Source organism: Mya arenaria, chromosome 5, assembly GCF_026914265.1.
Source record: "Mya arenaria isolate MELC-2E11 chromosome 5, ASM2691426v1".
In the NCBI taxonomy this organism is placed as follows: domain Eukaryota; kingdom Metazoa; phylum Mollusca; class Bivalvia; order Myida; family Myidae; genus Mya; species Mya arenaria.
In genome coordinates, this window is record NC_069126.1 from 11,484,793 (window position 1) to 11,500,749 (window position 15,957).

Consider the following 15,957-nt stretch of genomic DNA (forward strand, 5'->3'; position numbering starts at 1 on the left):
GCTATATAATTACTTAAATATACAATGCCTCCCTATGCCAAGCCACCAAAACAAAGGACCACAATGGAAATAAGAGTTTTCTCTTTTAGTGTCATCCTTGGTTCGGTGTGCCTGTCATGGCTATTGTAAATATCATGCATGTATAATGTTATTTACTATACATGTTGATTATTTCAAATGTCCATGTATGTGCATTCCTTACTGAAATCCATCCATCCGTCCGTCCGTCCGTCCGTCCGTCCGTCCGTCCGTCCATCCATCCATCCATCCATCCATCCATCTATGTTTATTGTTATTCGAACATATCCGAAGATGTTGCGTTCATCGATTAATAAATGGATGGAAGTTGAGGTGTAAATATTTGGCAAGTATTCAATGTATTAAAAGGGGCATTCCTCTTGATTACTAAGTGGTTAAAATAAGCTTAGAATAAAAATAAAAAAAATAGTTCAAAAGGACAGTTACATCTATTTCGAAGTTTATAAAGAAGTTTATAAGGACATTGGCATATTAATGTATTTTGCCATTTAATTCGCAACAATATAGTCTTTATGACCAACACATATATTTAATATATGCTTTTGAGTGCTTAAAAGGGCTGTACTGTGTGATATTTCTGTTGAAAATATGAAAAACATTATCAACACTTTTGTACTTACGAGTAAACAGAAAATGACCTACTGAACACATTACAAATGCAGTACAATTCAAAAAATTAACAGACTTGATAATTAGCTTTCCATTATGTTATTCTGAACGAACAGTAATGATCTATTAAAACAAGAGTTGTACACAGGGTAGCATGCTTGACTATTTTACAAATGTTGGTGTATTTGATTGAAAGACTTTGTATGTCAATTCTGAATATTTATTCCATTGGTTTCATGAATAAGAATGTTCCTACTTGACTATGTTGGACTTGTTTTGCAGCTATTATAATAATTTCGGAAGCATGTTATCAAGTTTAAATAAATGACTAAAAGTAAACACTGCAATGTGGACTTTAAAATCGTTCCTAAAAAAACTGTAGCAAAAGAAATTTTTGAAAAATGATTGATGATAATTTTAAATATTTTGAAGTTAGAGTTATCTAACTGAATTAATGTTGTAGAGCGAGTAGTGAACCTTTCCTAATGTTTCAATAGTCAAGCTTAAAATACCTAAATCTTGACTCGAACAGCCCAAACGCTCTTTCCTCCATCATTCTTGTGCAACTGTGTGCAAGGTTTAAGGCAGTTTTTTTGATGGGTTGTAGGTAACATCGTTTAAGCAATTTAATGAAAATTGTACAGGTGTAATCAATCAGTATGTACACTGTAAAAATGATGCGGTAGAACACTTTATATATATTTTTATTAAATTATTATGATGGCAAGGGTACATGAGCCAGTTTTTAATTGGACTTCTAGAATGTTTCTGCTATTTTCTGTATATGAAATAATGTTTTATGACGTCATATAAAATATAAAAAAAACATGATTGCTTTGGTGTGAGTAGGTGTGTTTTTTGCGCAATACCTGCATCTCTCAGTAGCCAAACAAATTACTGTGTTCGAGTCATGGCTTAAAGACACAGTTTTCAACGCTAGTGTTGTCATTTCCTAACCCTGATCACTGGGCAACCTCAACGGTGAATCTGCAATTGATCCCATGTTTTAATAATCTGATGAATTCACATCAATTATTTCATGCTATAATTCAATATTATATAAGAAGCTGTATAAAAAGAAGTGCTCTATGTATATACTCCGAAATATTGTATAGTTTATGAGAAAGTATAGTTTCTATTAATGTTAGCATGCCTCATATCTGGGTTGACCACTGCTTGAACATCGATGGCATGAAATCCCTCTCTGCAAACAAAAATGTCTTCCCTCACTTTCGGAGCAATGATGGGCATCAGGGTTCCATCAACTGCACTAATGCAGTTAGGTAACCAGGTAGGCGACCTGGTAAAACTGTTGCTTGAAGGCAACAAGTCTGTCAGGTGTTGTTAAAAATGGTATATTTAGCACACGTCTGTCTATGGCAGCTACTACTTTAGTAGTCTGAAATTCAAAGAAATAATGTCTTAATAAATACTGTAGTATACTTATGCATACACATGTTTATGATTCTTTCCTTGTCTGCTGTTATATTCATAATTCATAAAATCAGAGAGATCTTCATGAATAAATGGAAACTATTTCGAAAATACAGGGTATTAATGTTCAATAATAAGCTACCAACAATCGAAATGTAAGCAAGTACAAATTTACAAAAAATATTATTTTCGTGAGTGGCTTTGTTACAAGTAAATTATTTGATTTTCGGAAGAACAAATGAAATACATGTATATTGCACTCGTATACTGAAACAAACTATATTTATTTGATTTTGTGCTTATTGATTAAAGGATAACACACAATTATTTAGCCAAATGACAGAATACCAGAAACAAAATAAAATGAAATCATTGCATTTACTTACATACATTTTATATCTGAGTTTATGTTTGCATTTTTAAAATGAAACGGGTACTATTTTAGAACGAAACGAAAAAAAAGTTGACTATAGAAGAGGTTGGAAGTTATAAAGATTATAACCATTCAGTAGCACCGAAATGACATAACCTGTGTGCCTTTGTGTCGTGAGCCGTGACTTCACAGCACATTTCAGTTTGAAGAATATAAGTTGCAAATAAATGTTTGTCATGCAATATCGTCTTACAAACAAGTTTAATCTCAGACACCCAGTTACTTTAAATCCGGAAAGAGGAAAAGCTCGAATAAAATTAAAAGTTCTCATAAATTGAAAGAAAAATAATTCCACAGACATTCTTAAAAACTTGAAACCATGACTAAACTTCTACAATCTGCTTCTATGATGCCTTTATTTTCAAATCACTTCGAAAAGCAAGTTGGGCGAAAGTTTGTTTAACAACAATGTTTCTAGCGACGACACATCCAAGGTGAAAGTCAACTCTGAACAAGGGAGACTATCGTGAATGATATAATGCTATGAAAGCAAGCGGTAGAAACAATGACTATACGCTTCTATCCATCATTGCTTTTTTCTTATTTGTCATCGTTGTTATGGTATGATTTTGGATGTATATTGTTGTCTTTCATGAGGTCATGATCCATGATTAGATGCTCGATAACCCGCATTTTATTCTAACTCTCTATCACTAAAATTATTCTTCAAATCTACTTTATCGCGAAAATTACGCGTTTGACGACGTCGGGGATTTCTTTCGTCCACCATATTAACGGTTTTTGGAACATCTTTACGGATTATGTAACGTAGGTCGACGAACATACTTACATTCATATGTACGTACGAACTTTTGTGTAAAAACACCGTTACGGCAAAAAATGCGTACGGAAAACTTACGAAAATATTAAAGTAGCGCTTACTTAAAACCGTTAGTAAAACGGTCCCAAGGACCTTAGCTTTGTGTCTTTAAACACTAATTTGACAATGTTTTGGCTACTGGGCTTGTCCCTGTAATTGACATTGTATTTCAGAAACACTGGGTCCCCCATTGCCTCCACCAAGACCACCGAAAAACAGTAGCCGTCGAAGTTCTTTAAGCTCCGTCACAGTTATTGATGAAACAATTCGATTACCTCGGCGAAGGTCCTTGTCACCATGTCCATCTCCAACACGCGTTGGTAGATTTTTTGAAAAAACATCAAGTTTTTCATCAAGGCATGTAGTTGTGAAAGGCGTAAACGAAATGGTTGCTCTTGATATAGTAATTTCATTCTTTAAAAACAAATTTCCATTTGAAGCGGATGATATAACTTTCATTACAAGGTGCGAACTTACACACGATATCATCATTGAATTGCTAACACTGGAAGGTAATATATAATAATATCAATAAAATCACATGATCATTTTGAATTAAAACATTGTTTACAAAATGTATTTAAAAATCATTGACGATAATATAATGAATACATGTGTTAACTTAAACAAATGTTCTGTTTAAAACGTTTTAAGCAGCTTCACAAGCATCATATAATGATTAGTTTGTACTGGATATATATTTCATAACGCTTTGAAATGCGAATTTTTAAATGGTACCACGCGTCTTTAATATCATTATTTTTGACAAAGGTGTGTAACGTATTGTAAAATTTGTCATTTTAAATATATTAATCGATTGTTACCGTAACTGCTCTTTAAACAACAATTTTACAAATTAATATTTGAATTTTTTAATCTTGAGACGCAAAATCAGACTGAAACTTCAAAACGTTAGTGAATGTGGACTCAGTACAATATTCAGTCCTTTGTTTACGCAGCTGCACAGTCGCTACTTACGAAAGCACACTCAGAAACACTTCAGTTGTTCGTTTCTAAAGATTCCATTACAATAGAACCGTTTCCAGAAAAAGACATGAAGTGTCTTCTTATCAATGGTATCGATGGCAGCTCTACACAAGCGGATATTGCCAAATATCTTCATGAACACTGTGGCATTGCCATGGAGACAATTAAGAATATCCAGTTCGGGACAAAAAAAGGAGCTGCAGTCATTCAGTTTGATTCATCAAGACCAGGTACTATATAACACTTAGAGCTGTTTTAATCTTTATCTACCAGGTTCTTTAGTATGTCTTAGTGTTGTGCCTCTAAGCAGGTCTTGTAACTATAGTTTCAATTGTTTGATTTAAGGTTTCGTTAATAAGGGAGACGCTGTTTGACTTCCTTGCCCTTCGATCAGAATTACATAGCTTGAATTGACCTTGTGCCTCCAAACAGGTGTTGCCCGTGTAGTTTTTATTGTTTTATTGGTGATTCTTGAATTAGGGAGACCCTGTCCAATTTTCTAGTCCCTCGATCAGAATAATTTGTATGCCTTAACGATTCTGTAATAATAGATACATTCCAAGCAATGCTACACTCATCTCTGCTGCCAATTTTTCGTCTTTTAAAATCAATGATGCTAGTTTTGTGCTTTGGATGTACTTTGTGTTTCCGACGGATCACTCATTTATTGAACATTTCATTGATTTTGCATTGTAAACGACGCGCTTGTCGAAATATATGAGGTGTACAATAAATCCTGATTAAATACCATGTATTACTTATTGTCAGTTTGTTTTCTTAACGTCGTTTATTGTATTTCAGATATCAAAACAATACGGAAACGATTGAGTAAAAGGCCATGTAGAGGAAAGCTTTTGTGCTTTAATGAAGTAGATAGATGTAGAAGCATCCTTGTTCAACACCAAGATCCGAGTGTGTCTAAGGATGACATTGTAAGATATTTCTCGAAAAAAAGCTTTAGCGGTGGCGGAAGGATAGACACAGTCCATATCTACCTACCCTTGAATGCATACGTTGTTGTCTTTCGGTCTACTGAAGGTGACCTTTGACTTTTGTTATTTATAAATCGATTTCAAGTGCGTATTATTTCTAAAAAAAGTTCAAGTTTACGGGCCAATTTTGTATGAACTCAAACGTGTAAATGTTTTCTCCTACAATTAAAAGTTAAAGTAACGCATTAACATATCAGGCAGTTTTAAAATGACTTTTCAAGATGATCATTACATTTTATTTCAGATGCTGATTGTGTTTTGTCGCAAAATCCGCATAGTATATTGGGAAGAAAACTTACTGTAGAGCCATTCTTTGCAAGTCTTCAAGCGAAATCTATAAATGAAATCACTTCACAAGAGCCTCTTATTTTCAACAATTTGGACCGACACATCGTTAGGTTTGTATTTCTATGTACTCCTATGTAAATGCTGTTCTTCGAGAGGAATGAGAATGGTATGATCTGAATGTGTGATCACTTAATCCATTAACATGGTCATTATTAAGACGGACTCGTTCACGAAGTATAGGGTCAGATGTCGAATGTTTACAAAATCCTTATAGCAATGATAACACGTCACAAAAGTTCAAGTAGTGTTAAAAATATTGAAAGATGTGATGAAAATGCTCTATTTTGCCTAAAAGTGTTTTGACGCTATTGAAAATTCAATCATTGAAGCTTGGATTTACTACATTTCGCCCAAATGAGTCTCCGCCAGTTGCTGTTTTGACTTTTGTAAATGTAAGTCAGGACACTGATTCAGTCTCAAGAGTTGAACACATACCAACATAATTTGTAAGCGAGTCCTTTTATATTGAGACAAAAATGCTAGAAGATGAAAAACAACCTTTTTATAACCTAGTTGAAGAGCGGTCGAGTGCAAAAGTATCTGTAAAATACATGAACAATAAACTTTCAATACGTCCGTTTGTTATTTCAATTGTTATCGCCTTGACAGAGACTCATCGATTACTTTGCCTGTATCTGATCAAATTGTTTCTATTCTAGTACTGAAAACAACACGCTTATTATCTGTTTCTTTATCAAATGTCACTTAAAACCTTTTCGGTTGCATCTTTCGCACTGTGTTATAAATGTTTCAGATTCGTACGAAATTCAGAAGAATATCGGACAGATTTGGAATGTAAAATAGCTAAACTCAATGGAAAGGTGGTTTGGCCATGTGAAAAAGCTGATGGAAACTACAAAAGCGAAAAACACCTGAAAGTTATTTGTGCAATTGATCCGTGCAAAACACCTGTCGAAACTCTAAAAGAAAGTCTTAAAAACTGGCAACACATTTGTTCTGGAAAAATTCAACAATTTTTTCACCAATTTGAGATGACCAGCAAAATTCCTGTCGCCGACCAGGTGAGTACTTATCGTTTTTCTTTGTTTGATAAGGTGTCAAATGATCTTTGAATTGGGACATGATCTTTAGTTTATAAAAATCCACTCAAAAAGGCTGGTTGCAAAATCGACTGTGCAGGTATCATAATTTTATTTTGATATACCTTTTAATTACACAAAAAACGCAATGCTGCTTACATATGTTAATGCATTGCAATTTCGTGAACATGTTTTGACTGGAAATGATGAACAGTTTTACTCCCATCTAGGTCTGGAATACCTTGAATCAGTTCCTTGAAAGTAATGAAATTGACGACCCTAAAAAGGAGTGCCGAGCTGTGTTCAGAAACGCGGATTTGTTTAGCGTTCGAATCGTCGGCCAAAAACGATTTACTGAAGACTTGTACGACATCATTTCATCGAAGGTGGATGAACTTGAAAATGACTTTGTCGCTTCGCAGAAGACAAGTTGTCTGCGAAAATTTATTCAACTCAATTCTAACGAAAAGTCTCATCTTCGGTATTCAAAAGCACTCGAAGAAATAGGAAAAGAAAATCCTACCGTTGTGATAAAACTGTTAGACACAGATCCCGATGGCCTTGAAATTATGGTAATATGGATCAAAATATTACAGGGACTCGGTTATGTTTTATAAGGGCAGATATCGAAAAAATAGCATCGTGTGATATGTCAACAAAATATTTGTTACAATGATAAAATCATCACACAATCGAATAACGGCTCTACGGTTAACACATATGGTAAAACTGAGACATAAAATTGAAAGGTTTAATACTGAAAATGGCAAAATTCTGTTTGAAAGGGTATATGCAAGTTGCTGTATCGTGTTTGCTAATAAAAGACGAAGTCAATTTTAAAAACGTTTGAAAAACGAAAAGTCGCCATTGAAAAATCTGTGAAAGAGTTCTTAAATTTAAACCTAGCCTAGCCTCAAATATGTAACCTAATATTTATAGAGACAATTTCAAACTATACTTGTTTCTTGTGTTTGCACTGACAAGAACCAGTAGATCATTTGTAACAACTAAATCTTATGGAAATAAAAGGCCTTCAAAGTGAAGGAAAATTTCTGGAGAATAAGTGTTGCCAGCCAGATTTATTTATCTAAGCCAAAAATATAACTAGATTGTCGAAGAGAAACATTTCAAGTTCTGCTTTCGATTAAATTTATTTTAATACAGCATCCATATAATTGGAAAACGTGTAATGTTGCCATCTAATGTTTGTTTGTTATGTTGAATATAACACAATAAAGAGCGTATTACCACAAGAACATTGGATTTGGAAATCAAAAAAATCTAAACCTAGTGTACAAGAAGGTTTAGAAAGCAAGACATGCTAACAATCGGATTGTGATAAGTTTACTCATTATTTTTTTCAGGGTAGGATTATTTCGATCGGAGAAGTAATCCATAAAATACAGTGCAGTTTAAACAGTTATTCGAAGGAAGTGCTACACAGCGCTAAACATGGTAAGTATTCGGTAATGAACATAAAATGGTCCGAGTGGTCAGAATTTTGGCAAAGTTAAAAGCGCTGTTAACGACATCGTTGTCAACTTCAATATATATTAAAAGTTCAATGTATGCAGTACTTCTTAAAAATAATGAGACACCTGTTTCCGCTGTGTTTATTTTATCAAAATATATAAGTACATCATAAATTATTTATCTTTAAAATTTGACATGGATGTCCCTTACTTTAACAGAGTTCTGACCAATTGCAAAATGTTTAATTTGTATTCCTCGGTAGATATATATAGGCACTGGAATGATAACACATATAACAATTGCATAACAATCTGTATTTTGAAACTGAGCATTTGTGATAAGTTATTGGTATTAAAAAGAAAAACATTTTCTGCATTTTAATACCTGAACATTAAATGCCAAACAACTTTGTTCACACGCACGAGTGGATATTTTGTATTTCTCTTTTTTAAGGAATAACTTGCAAGACACTTGACTTACTGAAAACTCCGGAAACTAAAGCCTACATCACCGATATGATCGATAAATCAATTGGAGGAACATCCAAAGCTTGCTACGGAGTAGATATTGATAACAACGTTGAGGTTTGTGCTACCGATGAAGAATCTCTTACGGAAGCCATCAAAATTATTCAAGATTCAATCAAAGAAATAGAACTCAAATCATTGACTCTGCGACATCGAGTTGTATTATGTGGACATGACGGTGATAATTTGTTTACAAGTTTGCAGAAGAAACACAAGGGTCTCTTTTTGAGTTACAAAAGCAACGATTCAATTAGTTTTGTCACAATTAGTCCCATAATCGATGAGGTTGAAGAAATGATATCACTGTTTATAGACAGCCATGAAATAATTTCGGAATTCATCGAGGTGGAGAGTGATCGTTTAGCCTACCTTTTGACGAATAAAACAAACGAGCTAGAAATAATTGAAGACGAATACCAACCAAAAGGCATTGAGATATCAGTTGTCGAAGGGATGATTAGTGGGTTTTCCATTAAAGGAGAGAAACAATATTGTCGGGAAATAGGTTTGAGGTAAACCCAGCATGCATGTATATAAAATAATTTATTGCTTGACATAATGTTATAATGCTGCAACACGTTATTGTTTGATAAACAACTGCGTTGGTTTGTTTTAGTTATGTCCATGTCAAGTAGGATTTAATTATAATAGTGCTTCCATTCGACTAGACTTAACCGGGATCCAGCTGTTCATCTTTAAAATTTAAAACTGATAAACAAACTTGGACAAAGTATTGTTTGTATTGAAATACCTCTTTATAGCAGTAATTCATTATTCCATGAAACATAAGACTTGATATACTTGACATTTATTTCCGTTTAACATCTAACAGGCTACAACTGATGGTTGACATAATCGTTGAAAGAAGTCATGAACTTCAATGGGATGGTTTCAATGAATGCCTCAAGGAAAACCAGGAACTTCAGTCGAAAATGTCAGTGATTGAGCTTGAAAACAAATGTGTTGTTAGAATATCGCCGAATGAAAAATACAGGAGAACAAACGATAACGTCCGTTTGATCGATACAAAGTTTTTCACCACAATTGGGAGCCTAAACAAATCCCTGTACGTAGTTGCTGGTGATATAACTGATCTTGATGCTGATGTTGCTGTCGTCCCATCCATTTCAAGTCTCGAACTTTCTGGTACTGCCGGACGTCTAGTACGGGCAAAAGGTAGATGTGTTACCGTTTTGAACAATCAAATTGCTTTAGCTCTAGCTTCTCGATACTTTATATACATATATATTTTCACACGGCTCGTTGTGTATTTGCTTGAATTAAAGTTGTTCGTGTGAAAACGAGTTCATAGTAAATTATACCCACGTAAAAGGCAACGGCAGTATATAGGAATGACCATGTCGGTCGGTTGGTCTTTTGGTTTTACGGTATTTGGACAATAACTCATGAAAGGGTCGATGGATAAAATTAGTTTTTGTTACACTTGCTTAACAACATAAGATAGAGCTCATGTTCGACTTTGATTACAAACTCCAAATTGTATTCTAATGATTCGTCAAACGTACGTTGTCTCGACGGTACCACGTGAACGAATTGAAGGATTTAAAGTGTTTTTGGTACAAATGTTTAAACACAGGTCAAATTCCACTAGAGTCACAATCCACCAAGAATGTTTATTTGAGCTCACACAAAACAAGTGAAATTGACTTTGTTATATGCATCTAGACAAAAGCAAGCTGAAAGGCATATGTTCATCTGAGCATTTCCAAAGAAACAAATAAGTCCTGGCGGCGAGTGGAGGTTTTCGTTACTTCTGTAAAAGCTATAGTTTTTAGTGTAGTATTCTGATATCGATGTTTCCACTAAAAAAGAATGCTCATATTTTCAGGAGGTTTTGAAATTCAGAAAGAATGTTATGACATAGTTAAATACAAAAGAGGCCGTATTTCACCAGGAGATGTGTATGTAACAACAAGTGGAAACCTTTCTGTGAAACATTTAATACACGCTGTCATCCCGTGCAGAGATGATCTCGAACAAGATGCTGATAAAATTCTTGCGAGTTTGGTGGACCAATCTATTTTAAAGGCAGCAGCACTTGGAGGGAAGTCTATATTGTTTCCGTTGATTGGAACTGGTGATTTCAACTTTGCGCTTGAAAAAGTTGCTGAGGTTCTTCTCACGAATATTATGACAATTTTCAAAGAGGACAGTGATATTGGGTTAGAAAGAGTTTATATTTGTGATTTAGACGAAGAAAAACTTGAGAAAGTCATTATGCAAGCTAAACAAATGTCAGATAACAAGGACAGCGATGGTAAGTTTGTTCTTTAAACCAGAATGAACTAATATTTTCGTATACACTCATATTATTAGCTTTGTTAAAGTAATAGTTTGTAGTTATGGTATTTTTGTTTATTATTCTTACCCTTCAATTTGAGTTTAATTCGATTAGGATTATATTATGTTTGAATTAATCGATAAATGTTAAGGGAGGGGAGTTTGGTGGTCTGTTAACCGAATAATACGACAAAGTGATTTCTTATTTAATTTTCACAAACCCTTATATTTACCATTGACACAACATTTTGTATTATGTAGCGTTGTGTCTCTTGTTTGCAACCTTGATTCTTTTGACCTTTAACATGATCATGGTTAAATTGTAGGCTACTAAGATTGATCCTGTAGTTTCCAGCGTTTTATTGAAAATGAAAATGAATAATTTACAGGTGTAAGATATTGTTAATGGAGTTTTCGTTAAAATGAATTATATATATATGCTAGATATCGTTAACCGGCTTAAGAATGCGCCAATGAATACATAATTGACGTCTGTTTTGTTCTAAAGTAACCATTGTCTCTGCCCTAATAAATTTTAACTGTGTATACTTACGTGACACGCAACTGTTTACCACCATCTTTTTCAAACACTGCCTCATGTTATATGCAAAATCTAGACTCTGGTGAAATTCCAACGAACCGTCAAAGTGAGAAGTCGATAAAATGTGATGTCATAATGAAGCCTTTGGCCGAACTGCAGGTTTGTAATCTGACAATTTTTATTATTCCTTACTTTTACCCTATAATATAATGCCATAATATATGGTCATACTGCAATTCAAATGGGGGATAAAAGTGGATGGATGCGTTTTAGAAATAAATGAGACTATGTAATGTGGTAATTAAATCAACAGTACTGTAATCGGTAATACAAAATATAGTCTGAACTATTGTGCTCATCAGGCGGACGCTTTTGTGAATGCAACAACCTGGGATATAAATCTTCGGATAGGTGCTCTTGGACGGGCTATTTTAGATGTCGCGGGAGATGAAGTTTTGGAAGATATCAAACGCACTTATCCTGATGGTGTTCGATATGGTGAAGTAGCTATTTCTAACACAGGGCGAATGAAACACAGCATTGAGGCATTTTTCCATGGACAAATCCCACACTGGACTCCAAACGATGGATTTGCAGAAATCGTAAATAAATCATGTCCTTTGTCATTTCCTGGAAGTACAATTAAGTAAAAGTAGTATGCCAAAAATACAATAAACTGAAATATGTGTCTTCATTCGATGACTATTATGTGAGCCATATCGTTTCGTTCTAATCAGGTCTTATCCAAATTTGTGACTGAGTGTCTACTAGAAGCTAATCGGCGCAGTTTTTGCTCAATCGCATTCCCTGCGCTCGGATGTGGCAAGAGAGGATATCCACCTGACGTTGTAGTGACAATTATGCTTCGTGCAATAAACGAATTTGCAAGACAAAACCCCGGGACTACAGTTGATCTTGTGAAGTTTGTTATTCCTCAGAATAGATCAGATCTTTTCGAGGTAACTTTTCAAATTGAATGAGTAAAAAGTACACTCCTTGAATTAGGAGGACATTTTACATGATACATGATAGTCTTTATCACTTGTGATGTGAACATTTTAAAAGTATAATTTATATCGGTTTATATCTATGTATTGATTGGTTGATGTTTTATTATTTATACAATTTTCGGTCATCCAATTTTGTAACAACAATGGGCCGATTGTTCAGAACTGTCTTAAAGTTAACAACGTTGTTAAAGTCATCGTTCTTATCATTTAAATCGTTGTTCATGAAATCTGTTGTTGTGATCAGCAGTATTTATAACGAGATAAGGGTACTTTTAATATTAATATGTGAGAATATTATCACATATTTAACGCTAAAACGTTAACAATGTTGTCTTTAATAACGTGTTTCACTTTATCAAACATCTGAACAATTGTTTAACATATAAGTCAGATACGTTAACGGTCTTAAATCAGCATTTCGTGTGTAATTCTAGTATGCATTTGTCTTCTTACAAAAGTACTCGTTTCTATTTAAAGGTGTTTTATGAGTTTGTATATGAAAACAAGAGTATGAAAACAAGGAGCTTTGTCAGGGAATACTTTCTTCGTTCCCGGTCAGTCAACAACTTCCTTCTACAAAGTAAGATATAGCAATGTTATATCAACTAATGTTTTCATACAAGTGATCCTGCCTAATAAGCAGGTATTGACTTATTATCGGTTCTTTGTTTTCTGTAGTTCGTTTGTATTTCGCAGAATGTATTAAAACTATGAAAAATGTAGAATTGTTGAATCAGAGTTCGCTGTAATATCACTTCAATATAAAGGTATTTGGTTGGTTGTACTTACAGAATGGTATGAAATGCTCTTAAGTATGCCGACAAGATCACCGGAAATAATGATCACAGCAAGTGTTAACCCACAAGTTCTATTTCAGGAGATAGTCCCCAGATTCAAGTAGGTCCTGTGTCTATAAAGTTGACCCTTGGAAACATTACGATGGAAGGCACACACGCGATTGTCAATTCCACCAATGTCGCATTGAACTTGAAGCGTGGTCTGGTGTCATCTATGATTCTTTTGGCCGCGGGAAAGGTCATTCAGCTTGAATGCAACACTGACGGTACATTTATTGAGCCTATAAGTATGCTAATATCAAAGGTTCAAGTTTCTGGATTAGCTTCTTGTCTTGCAAATACAGTTTTTTTGTGATAATTTTATACGACGAATACTCGAATGTGGTTTTATAATACCATTGATATAGTCCAAACGCTTCCACCAAATTCTTTTTTTAATCAGAGAAGAAAAAACAAGCTCAGCTAAATAAAATAGTAACAACAGGCCCGGGTAGATTGTTATGCAAGAAAATACTACACATGGTCGCAGGAGAAAGTATACAGCAGTGGAGAAAATGCATTAAACGTTGTCTCCGGACGGCAGAAGCGGAGAACCTGCCAATTGTATCGTTTCCTGCAATTGGAACAGGTAAATGACGACTGTTTGATGTGCCTCTCGTTGATTATTTACAAGGCTGTATCTTAAAAAATGATGTACTTTTGTGAAATATGTGATTTTCATTGAAATATTATTACTGCTTAAAGTATTTACATAAATTCCGGGTGTACACATAAACAAATCCAATTATAACTCGATTTAGAGGTTTCTTACTATTATTACGTAGAACCAAGGGCCTTTTGTATTCCGCAGTGTATTTAATATCAAACTCGTATTACACGCGCAAAATATCTTTAACAATGTTCCATTTCTTTCGGCCAGAAAATATATCGCTCCGCATATTCGTAAAAATTCAAATTTCATTTAAATTCAAAATAGTATCTAAATTGGCATTTTTCCTGCAATAAAATAGTACCTTTATTGGCAACATTCTTACAATTTATACTGTTATCTTTATTCTTTTTTTAAATCTTGAATTGAGCCGATTATTTAATTTTCTACCAAAAACAATTAAACAAACATTGGTATTTTCTCTTGCTTCTTAAGTAAACGCATTTTAAAAACGTCTGGAAGTCTTTCACTGATTACTTCATGGACATAATATACTAATCATGACGTTATCGAAACAAGTGTGACGTCAAAATTTAAAAGAAACAAAGTTTATCAATAATGATCCAATTTCGTTGATATTCATCCTGGATTCCTACAGTTATTGTTTTATCGAACGAACTTGCAAAATAATCGGTATATCGTATCTTCTAAAATTCTACAATTATGCGCTGCATGTTAGGGGCGAAATTGCTGATTTTGCGGGAGTATGTTGTGATTGATACTACAAAAAATGATTAAATCCTTATTTCCTTTTTATTTTAGGTCAATGTGGACAACCTGCTTCTGACATGGCCGATGTGTTGGCAACAACTGTAAAGAAGTATGTTCAAAGCACCAAATACAGGGGTATCCTCAAGGCCATTAGAATTGTCCTCTATGATCAGGAAATACTAGAGGAGTTTCGAACAACCATTAAGAAAAGGCTCTTTGGCAAACGAAGGGGGTCAAGGATTTCTAAATTCTGTAAGTTTTAAATGTAAGACAATAAAGCTCGATCAGCTGCAAGCCAAACTATCGATTTATTCAATTGAATCCATAAATGAATTGGTGAATAATCATGTTATTCAGTCATGAGAAATGAAAGCCATGCAATAGAAGCTGACGTCAAATTCCACATATTTGCTGAGACAGAGAAAGACGCAGAACGAGTCATCCAAGAACTTCATTCTTTGAAGACGGAGGAGAAGATTGCTTTTCCATCGTCGGTTGTAGGCCGTCTTACAGAATCACAGGTAATCACTTTTGATACAATAAACACACAATGGCAACTACAGAAAGAGCTTAGTAGAAAAACTGTATTGAACTGAGACCTTGTTGAAAGCCACAATGTTTAAAGCTATAATTCTAAAGAGATACTCATTAAACATTGGTGTTACTGCCTTTGAACAACCGGTAAAATCAGTTCATTCGGGGTACCAAACCTGTCCACTGACTTACTATATGCTTATGATAAATTTGCAGAGCATAGCACAAATGCTATCAAGTGAAATATCGCAGATAGTTACACGCACATGTTTTTTTTGTAAAATGCATTTTTGTGTATTTCGAAATAAAGAATTGGCAAATCATTAGGACTACAAAAATTAAGATAAGATACTTAAGGCCGAAACTCTTCAGCAAATGTTGGTATTTGATAAAATATTGTCTATGAAAACCACAATTGTCATGCTTTGTTGTTGCGTAATTGGTTGATAGGCATTATCACGTGATGTTATTAATGTATGTCTAATGGTTCAGGTGACGGTTCGTATGATTTTTTTACTGTAATTTTGATATCATATATAAGTAAAATAATGATAAAATAAGTATTTTCAGATGCAGTTTTGGTAAAACTGTTTAAAACCTAAACTGCTTAATTACAAAATGCAAATCATTAGTAAATAAAGCAACACAGAAA

The 15,957-nt window shown here is 34.1% G+C and overlaps 1 protein-coding gene across 3 annotated transcripts in view; it reads left to right on the forward strand.

The window, feature by feature from the left end:
• LOC128234044 (protein mono-ADP-ribosyltransferase PARP14-like) overlaps positions 1–15,957 on the forward strand; it is a 36,762-nt gene that overhangs the window by 15,209 nt on the left and 5,596 nt on the right. For 2 of the 3 annotated variants that reach the window (XM_052948000.1, XM_052948001.1), the window contains 18 exons: positions 3,509–3,847; positions 4,295–4,552; positions 5,124–5,360; positions 5,559–5,712; positions 6,417–6,684; positions 6,933–7,274; positions 8,067–8,157; positions 8,629–9,214; positions 9,535–9,878; positions 10,552–10,980; positions 11,621–11,703; positions 11,907–12,146; positions 12,282–12,503; positions 13,032–13,134; positions 13,432–13,617; positions 13,794–13,979; positions 14,823–15,023; positions 15,129–15,292. In XM_052948000.1, the coding sequence (XP_052803960.1) occupies positions 3,509–3,847; positions 4,295–4,552; positions 5,124–5,360; positions 5,559–5,712; positions 6,417–6,684; positions 6,933–7,274; positions 8,067–8,157; positions 8,629–9,214; positions 9,535–9,878; positions 10,552–10,980; positions 11,621–11,703; positions 11,907–12,146; positions 12,282–12,503; positions 13,032–13,134; positions 13,432–13,617; positions 13,794–13,979; positions 14,823–15,023; positions 15,129–15,292 (4,433 nt within the window). Of the gene's footprint in view, positions 1–3,508; positions 3,848–4,294; positions 4,553–5,123; positions 5,361–5,558; positions 5,713–6,416; positions 6,685–6,932; positions 7,275–8,066; positions 8,158–8,628; positions 9,215–9,534; positions 9,879–10,551; positions 10,981–11,620; positions 11,704–11,906; positions 12,147–12,281; positions 12,504–13,031; positions 13,135–13,431; positions 13,618–13,793; positions 13,980–14,822; positions 15,024–15,128; positions 15,293–15,957 lie in introns of those variants that run through there. The other variant, XM_052948002.1, reaches the window with a different exon arrangement.